This window comes from Gasterosteus aculeatus, chromosome 18 (assembly GCF_964276395.1).
Source record: "Gasterosteus aculeatus chromosome 18, fGasAcu3.hap1.1, whole genome shotgun sequence".
Classification (NCBI taxonomy): Eukaryota; Metazoa; Chordata; class Actinopteri; order Perciformes; family Gasterosteidae; genus Gasterosteus; species Gasterosteus aculeatus.
The window spans coordinates 1,222,697-1,231,454 of record NC_135706.1 but is presented as its reverse complement, the minus strand read 5'-3'; the positions used below and the strand labels follow the sequence as shown (position 1 = coordinate 1,231,454).

The window sequence follows — 8,758 nt, the reverse complement described above, 5'->3', positions numbered from 1 at the left end:
TTGTTGGTTCAATAATAAAAGACCTGATTCACAACCTGCAACATAAAGCAATAAAAATATAGTCTATTGTGTTAAAGGTTATGAAGTACGGCTCGCATCACGCATCCAGTACGAGAAAAACACGAGTGCAAGAAGTCACATTTAAATATAGTTGAAAATTCATCACAGCGTAACTGGAGCCAACTAACACGTTTTCAATCACAATACAGTTATTACTCCGAGCCAATGAATCCGTGCACGAGCTGAAATAGTGGAGACGTATTTACATGTCGATAAACACAGGAAGTAGAACCCGCCGCTGCGACGGTTCTGTCAGAGACGTGGAACACAAGCAGGGTTTCCTCTGCCAGGTGGACCAGGAGCTGCCATCACTGCAGGGGCCACGGCCCCCCACGACGGCCCCTGGGGGCGGTGCTGCGTAGCCCTCGTTCGCTGGCGAAGAGGAGGAGCCCTGCCTGCCTTCATCATTGTGCTGAAGAAGCTGCAGAGAACCAAGCGTGACGGTTCTCATTGTAAAACGGGAACTATAGCGTAGGTTCTTTAAGTGGTCCGGTCTGAATACTTAAGGACATTTAGCAGGAATACGTGGGAGGAGTTTGGTAAAGGAGGGCGGAGTCCTCACCGTTTGAAGTAGTGAACTAGGACTTTGCCCTTTCAAAGGTCTTTTACACACCTTTGAACCGAATCAAGAGTCATAAGCCAAGAAGTAAAAAGCCAATGAGTTTATTGTCTACGGAGTTTAGGTTACAGGTTCGATACTGGCAACAAAAGACAGTTCATCTGTTGCTTGGGTTCAACGGCAGACTCTTGACATGTACAGTATACGAACAGTATCATCAGCTACCATGCTCCGGCTAACAAGCCACGGTTCCTTCCAATCAAACCGTTGCTTTGCTTTTCATACAGACGAAGCCAAAAGGGAAAAAATATTTACAATTTGTAATAAAAAAAGCAACTCACAAAAATATGAAATAAATCACAGCACAGGTAAAAAGCACAGCCCTGGACAAAAAAAAAAGGGAAATAAAATAACCTGTTAGCATCTGCCCCGGGCGGGCAAAGGGGCTCCGGTTCCTAATAAACAAACATGACATATATTTTTTTTCATTTTAAAAGCACATCATTTAAAAGTGTCAAAAAAATATACATCGAAAGAAATAAAAGCGGATGATAGAATGAGACTGAACCCACGCTGCGCCCGTGTGGACAGACGCGCGGCGCCTCGTGGCGCCCGGCCGTCTCCTCCCTGATGTGGAATGTTGCTGCTGCTCCATATCGCGTTAGTCGCCATTGTCCGTTGGTGGCCTTGAGACTATTAAAAGTGGGTCCTAGAGAAAGTAAAATTGAAAAAAGCGGCGTGGAGGGATGTTCCGTGGCTAGCGGTGGGTCGGCCACCAGTCCGTCACAAGTGTCTTAGTAATATCCAGGCTGATACTGCTGGCTCCACGGCTTCTGGTTCCAGAACTGCACGGGACACACGAGGGACAACATGAGGACATGTACGCGTCGCGGAAAAAGGTTTATACTGAAAGGGGCAGAAGTTCCGTGATAATTTAAAAGCTTATTAGGATTTTGATGAACTGACCCCCTGCTGCCAGCTCTGGTTGAAGGCCTGGGCCTTGTCCATGCCGTTCCTGTTGCCAAAGTTACCGCTGTTCCTGTTGTTCCCAAAGTTGCCATTCTTGTTTCCAAAGTTGCCAAAGTTGCCACCGCGGTTACCACCTCTCTGCTGGAACTGGAGAGGGAGAAAGGCAGGACAATGGTGACCACGTTGGTGACCACAACCCCCCCACAAGGAAAGCCAGATCATCACCCCAGAACCCACCTGGTTGTGGTGTCCCCTGGATCCACCACGATGCATGTTGACTCCGCCCCCTCTGCTCATGTTTCCTCTGCTCATTGGACCCCCTCGGTTCATGTGACCCCCCCTGGGTCCCATGTTGCCTCTCATTGGTCCACCCCTGGGTGATCCCCCAAGGCTGGGAATTGGGCCACCGCCCCGATTGAAGTTCCCACGGCTATGGAAGCCCCCCCTGAAGGCCGGGGGGGGCAGGAAGCCTCGAGGTGGACGGTTGAAGCCGCCTCGGGGGCCGGGAGCTGCAACGGAATCGGAATCAACCCGTCTTTAGAACAATACGGCACGAGGGGAATAAGACGCGGTTGATTGGACAGAACACTACCTCCTCTGAAGTTGCCTCGGTTCTGGAAGCCTCCGCGAACGCTGCCTCTGGGTCCGGGTCCACTGCCACGGCCAAACTGGTTCTTGCCCCCCCGGCCGCCGCCACGCAGGCCGCCGCCTCTTTTTGGCGCCGTGCTCCCCTGGTTGGGCTTCTTCTCGGCCGGAAGCGCCGTCTTGCTCTCCTCTTTGTACTGTTCCAACAGCTTGCCGGCCTCCTCCTTCTGCAGCTCGGCGTAGACGACGCCGCTGAAGCTCTCGCCCTCCTCAGGCAGAGAGAAGAAGCCTGTCATGGAGGAACATCAAGGGGGGGTCAGAAAGGGACACGCGCAAATCCACCAGCAAGCCTTTGAGACCGGTAGAGCAACGTCTTCCTACCTTTCATTTTGAAGACTGCATGCTCGGGGACTTCCTTGCCATCGCTTTCCACCTTCTTCTGGACCCTCTGCTTGTAGTCGTCGTCGGAGGGGCAGACCACCACCGCCTTGCGCTGGAAGCCTGCAAACAGGCACATCTTCCTCTTCTGGCCGGGGGCCGACAGGTTGGTCTGCGACGGGAGGACGTTGGGAGTTTAAATTAATCCGTATGAGCCACGATAAAGAAATGGATAAATCCCCAAAAGCCACTTACGTGATCCAGGATGTAGTTTCTCTTCTTGCGGGCGGCGATCTCAATGAACTTCCCCAGGAAGAGAGGAGCTCGCTGGGAAATGGCGCTCAGCTTCGTGATGTCTTTTGACTGGCGTTTCAGGCTGTTGATCTGTTTTAAACCACAGAAGATAGAATTTCGACATTAAAATCGTAGTTTGTCAGAAACAGTAGGAACTGCAGAAAACAGAAGCTGCCTCCACACTGACCATCATCTTGTCCACAATGGTGTCACTGCCCAGGATGTAGTACTTCCCCGGGTTCTCCTGGACGTGGTTCTTCACCCACGTGGTCTTCCCTGAGCCCGGCAGGCCGACCATCACAATGATCTACATGAAGATAAAGGCCAAGTTAGACAAAAACTATCAATTGGCTGATCAATAGCTACGGAACATCTACACATTACTCGGCGTACCTCGCAGTCCGCCTTGGTCTGGGGCCCCTTGAGCCCCCGCACGCGCTCGTCCACGGGGATCTGCTGCAGGAAGGTGTAACCGGGGGGCTGAGGGAAGTACGGCGTCTCCATCTGGCCAAAGTTGAACTCCACAGCACAGTTGTGGCAGATGACGTGTGGAAAGAGGGCCTGGCCGCTCAGAGAGTCCTTCTGGACCCGGAAAGCCACGGCCGGCTCCTCGCCGTTCTTGGAGAAGGACAACACCACCTCGTCCCCCTCAAAGTCCTGAGCATAGAGGGCCATAGGATCCATTGTGAGGAAAACCAGTTGAAATGTGAACACATTTACACAAAGTTAGAGTTAAGAGTCTTACGATGAGGCAGCAGATGACATCGTTCTCCTCGTAGGTTTCTCCAAAGTCCTCGGTCACGCAGTTGGTGGTCTTCTTGGCCTTGCCAGAGTATGCATAAGAATGTTCCTCCTCACCTAAACAGCAATGGGAAAAAGCAGAATGACCTTTCTGAATGAGCTCGTCCCCGTAACCAGGACTCAATGGATCACAATGATGATGTGAGCAGGAGCAGCATTGGATTAATCGTCTCCTGCACCGGCTTGGTCACCATATTGTGTGCAAGGAGTATTCATATCCAATGGTGTTATTACTGTATTTACTGTACACCACACGTGACAAACGCGTGGGAGAAAGACACCCAGACACTGACCGAGGAGGAGGGTGCCAGTGGACAAGGACCAGCCGACCTGCACGTCGTGAATCTCCATGTTCTTGCTGGAAATGTGCTTCACTGGAATCTTCTCTGCAATCTGTTGGCATGAAGACAAACACAAAGTACCAGGATTCATTTGCAGTAATTCACTGTCACAAAGGCAAAGAACAAAGTTCCAAGTGCTCACAGCAAGTACGTTACTGATCCTGTACCTTCATCTCAAAGCACGCTTTGCCTTTGTTCACACCGTAGGTGCCCTTGCCTCCGGACCAGAGGTAAGCAAAGCTCTCCATGGTGAGGGATGAGGCGCTGTAACGGTCCCGGGACACCTTAAAATGCAGGTCGCAGTTGTCTAGAGCATAAAAAAAAAAGCACTCATCAATATCTGCATCCAGGTAAACGGGTGTGAGACTGTGGAAATGTTCTAATGACGTCATCTCTGCACTTACATTCATACCTGCAAACAAGAGGCGAACAAGGTGACAACGCCGCACCGCTAAATGACGTCATGGACTAGTTTGCAGAATTGCAATGACGCGCATGACCTTTTCGGTTCACGTTTGCAGGTATGAATATTGGTTCTCTGAATCAAGTTGGCTAAAAATGTGCTTTGAGACGTTTGCATTGGTCACTCACATGTATCCAGGCAGACCTTCGTGTCATCAAACTCCTCGTCTTCTTCCTCCAGCGGGGGCACAGGAGACTTAAATGAGGCCCTGAAAAAACATCAACTAGTCAACGGGAGGGTTCGCATCTCAATGCAGCTGCATGGAACACAAAAGATGCCTTTGGTACCACAGGCTGAGAAATATTCTTGGGAAAAAGATGGAAAGACAGACTATGGGAAGCGTTACAAAATAGGAGCAGTAAGTTGGGCAAGTGATAACTTTATTATCGGCCTTGGCAGACAGCACTTACCTCCATCATCCAGCGATATCTAAAACGTGAGGGATACAGACAGAGAGCGCCTCTGCTGTCCACCCTTTCAGACGAGGGCATTTATGATCTCCAGGGCGGCCAGTTACAATAACGGGCAGGTGCCGTTTATACTCGACTACCTACGAGCCAAAAAGTGACGACCCACTTGCGGTTCTTGAGTACGTGTGAAATGAGCCATGAGAGCTACAGCAACTTACCAACTCTGTAACCTGATACTCGGTGCACAAATCGACGATGGAGGAGTCGTTTGCTCTAATCGAGTCCAAAAGGTTTTACATGTCAACGAGGTGTCTGCATTGCCCCCCGTGATGTAATGACCCAGTGAAAGTCAGACGGGATTAATCAGATTCGGGCGAGGGGGGGGGTTGTGGCGGATCTGGAGGAAATGCTACGTTTAAGTATACGATTAAAAATCTATTGGGGAAAAGAAGAGTGTAAGCAGTTGCAATAAATATACTTGGCTGGGAAACTCAGATGGGAAAGACCGAATGAGGCGTAATACTGTATTCCAATAATTCTGGTGGAGGAACATTTTGTCCCAAGTCCCAAGTGTCCCAGACCCCCCCCCCCCCCCCCCCCAAAATAAAATTCTGTTTGACATTGGATTCTTCAAAGTGTGTCAACAACGCAATGGAAACAAAAACACTGACCAAGAGGTAAGTACACGTATGCACACAGACACACGGCCACGCGCTCCATGCATGAAGTCACCTGCACGAGGTGAAAGTATTACACGCTCTCACGCCATGATAACAAACACACACACATGATATATGAGACAAAGAGCATTTTGACGTCATACAACCAGTGATATAAAAAACGATTTAGGAAAAAAAAGAAAAAAGTAGATCACTGCGAGGTAAAACGATGGACGGTATTTAACGACCTCCCCCGTAGGCGTTCCAAACACTTTGGGCATTTTGCTAGTTCCTTGTATGCTACCCTGCAGCACTAGAACCCTCCTCCCACGTCCCAGCTGCCCCCCGTCCCTCCCTCCCTCCCTCCCTCCCTCCACTGAGTAGTTAAAAAGTGCACATCTGCCACTTCCCTCTGGGTTCTCTTGAGCAGCCTGGCTTCTCCTTCAGGACACAACTGGCTTTCCAAAAACAATAAGTGGCATGAGGAACAGATATGAGAATCCATAGAGACTTGATAGTTGCACTTCTGCTACAGAATGCAGTCACAAATGTGAGCGGGCACTGTAAAGGGTAAATGGTAGGGCTCTTTAAAGTAGTCAGGGGTGACCCTCAAAGCATGTGTGAAAGTGAGGTAATAAAGTGTAATACTTGAAAATGAGGGTTTTCCTCATGCTAGTAATGTGTGCATTGGCACTTAAAGCCAATACAGTCCAACAAAGCTATGGATGGCGCTTCAGGGATGCTGAAGGCCATTTTTGCTCTGTCCCATCCTTACCAGCTGTATTTGTTCTCTTCAATAAATTCAAAGTAGCCCCTTCCATGTTCCTCCCGGCGTCTCTTAACACCCTTCTTATTCTTCTGATCAGCATTCGTGTCTTTGTCCGCATCCCCTTTGAAAATAGAACAAAGATATAGAATGAGGTGCTCCTTTTTGTGAGAGAGGTCGGACTGGCAGTGGGGTTCTGGCCCACAAAGCCCGTTCATTAGTTACATTGTGTCGAGCATAAGCATCAATAGTAAGGTAACCAAAGAGGAAACACCTCACGATTACACTGGAATATTTAATATAAATATATACACAATCATACTACATAACTTGTAACAGCTCTAAAGACCAGATACTAATTACAATAAAGGCTGGTCCAAAAGAACATTGTGAACAGTGTTTGCTGGAGCTGGAACAACAAGTCTCTGAAAAGTAAATGGGACATTAAGCCTGGCGTAAAGGGCTTGTGTGTATTGTGTTCAGAAGTCAGCCCATTGGATTCAAGAGGACAAGTCTACTGTATCTGACAAATGCCCCATGCAACGAAGTGGGAACAGCTATGTAAACCTGACCGATGCCCCCCACATCCCAGCCTCAACCCCCCGGGTGAACGTGCGCGGTAGACGGACGTCCTCTCTACTCGTTCTGCAGGCCACGATCGTCTCTAGTCGGACCGGACCGACCACGAGGTAAACAAGCGCCTCCTGCACAGCGGGTCGGCGGGTCCAGGTGCCCGATTAGTCCGGCTGAGCTTGAAGTACCATTAACAAGATGGAAGCGGATGCAGGCGCGCTGCTACAGCCGACATGCATCTGCTTTAACGACGCGCCTTTAAGCTGCGTGCGGGCCTTGATTTAACGTAACGTGGAGTAATCTAGAGTCCCCTGCGCCTCACTACCACCCCGCTGTAAGCAACACCTCGACGTGGGACACTGAACTAACGTCAGCTAACGGGGCGGACCGCTAGTTAGCACAACGGACACAAAGAGAATGGCGGTAGCTAACAAGCTAACACGCTAACAGCGCCATGGCAAAAAGGCAGACTAAGCCAAGTTACCTCGGTGTTTAACTTCACTCAACTAACATGCTCTGGTTTCAGGGAATATGTTCGACCACTACAACATTATAACGTCAACAATTGTGAACTAGAATATCGACGCTCCTTTAAGATGATTAGCGTTAGCCATGGTGGAGGCCGATGCTAACGTCAAGTTAGCATGGCCGGCTAACGGCTCCCTCCCGCGGCTGACGCTTGCTAGTTTAGCGATCGTAGCTCAACATGGACGCCGCGTTGTGTGTAACGTTGGTGATTCCCAGCGCGCCCCCCCCCCCCCCCCCCGACGGCAGCATTAACGCCATAACAAAACCCGACGCCCGGCCACAGTCCATCCAGCCAGACACATCCAGAGATCCGGCCGACTCACCCTCAGCCGCCTGGTCCGCGGGCTCACCGTCCTCCGTGTCGATTTTCTCCATGTCGTCGACATCTCCCTTGAGCATGGGGTCCATCTCGTCGTCGTCGTCTCCATCCTCTCCCCCCTCACCCATCTCTTCGTCTACGGCAACGGCATCGGCGCCCTCATTTCCCGGCTGCTCCTCTTCTTCTTCTTCCTCCTCCTCCGCCGCCGCCACCGCTGCTGCCGCCGCCACCTCCTCCTCCTCCTCCTCCTCGTTAGCCTCCATGCTTTCTTCTACGGGCCCCTCGCCCTCCTCTTCCTCGCCCATGCCCTCCTGGCCGGAACCCTCGGCCGCTGCAGCCTCCTGGTCCGGGGGGTTTCCTGCGAGGGCCTCCTCGTCCAGCGCGGCCTGCAGGCGGTCCATCAGCTCGGCCTTCAGCCCCTTATCCGAGAGCTCGCGCTTCTTCAGCTCGTCCTTCAGCTCGTTCACTTTCAGCTTCTTCACGTTGATCGAGCTCATCGTGGATGTTTGACCGCAACGCGTGTTTTAGTCAAATCTCTCGAAGACCGAGTATTATAACAGCTGCGCGTCTTTCGTCGAGGGATATAGTTCGGTGTACTGCGCCAAATGGCACCCGCGCTGTCCGACCAATCTTTCACCGGCGAGGAGCTGCTTATCCCGGGGTGTGGGGGAGGAAAATGACGTGCTGCGTAATTACCCAGAAGGCAGCGCGGCTTGATTATACAGGCGACCATCTGTCGCTGGCGGGGCAGACGAGCGCCCCTGAACGCGTCGCTGTGGAGCAAAGTGCTGCAACACACAATGTAACATTCAGCGTGCGTTTGTTGGCCCAATGCATGCAGGTCTGCGCCATATCAGGAAAGTAAAGGGACCGCACAACACAATAATAATAATAATAATACATTTGAGGAAGAAAGATGATTGTTTGAGTTGTCTATAATGTGCATATGTAGTTGGAAATGTTCTCTAAATTGAAAGTCTCTAAAAGAAACATCTCCCATGGAGTGAAAGTCATCAGTCAACTTTATAATACAGCTATTTCAACGTTGAATAA

The 8,758-nt window shown here is 50.7% G+C and overlaps 1 protein-coding gene across 1 annotated transcript; it reads right to left on the bottom strand.

The window, feature by feature from the left end:
• Nucleotides 1–707: 707 nt before the first annotated feature.
• Nucleotides 708–8,616, bottom strand: hnrnpub (heterogeneous nuclear ribonucleoprotein Ub). Its single transcript, XM_040160063.2, has 14 exons — nt 7,710–8,616; nt 6,295–6,409; nt 4,579–4,658; nt 4,155–4,294; nt 3,940–4,039; nt 3,591–3,703; nt 3,239–3,502; nt 3,033–3,152; nt 2,807–2,935; nt 2,555–2,723; nt 2,181–2,462; nt 1,826–2,097; nt 1,586–1,735; nt 708–1,464 (listed from the first exon to the last, which is right to left on the bottom strand). The coding sequence occupies exons 1-14, from the start codon at nt 8,200–8,202 to the stop codon at nt 1,414–1,416; spliced, it is 2,478 nt and encodes an 825-aa protein (XP_040015997.2). The 5' UTR covers nt 8,203–8,616; the 3' UTR covers nt 708–1,413.
• Nucleotides 8,617–8,758: the final 142 nt, after the last annotated feature.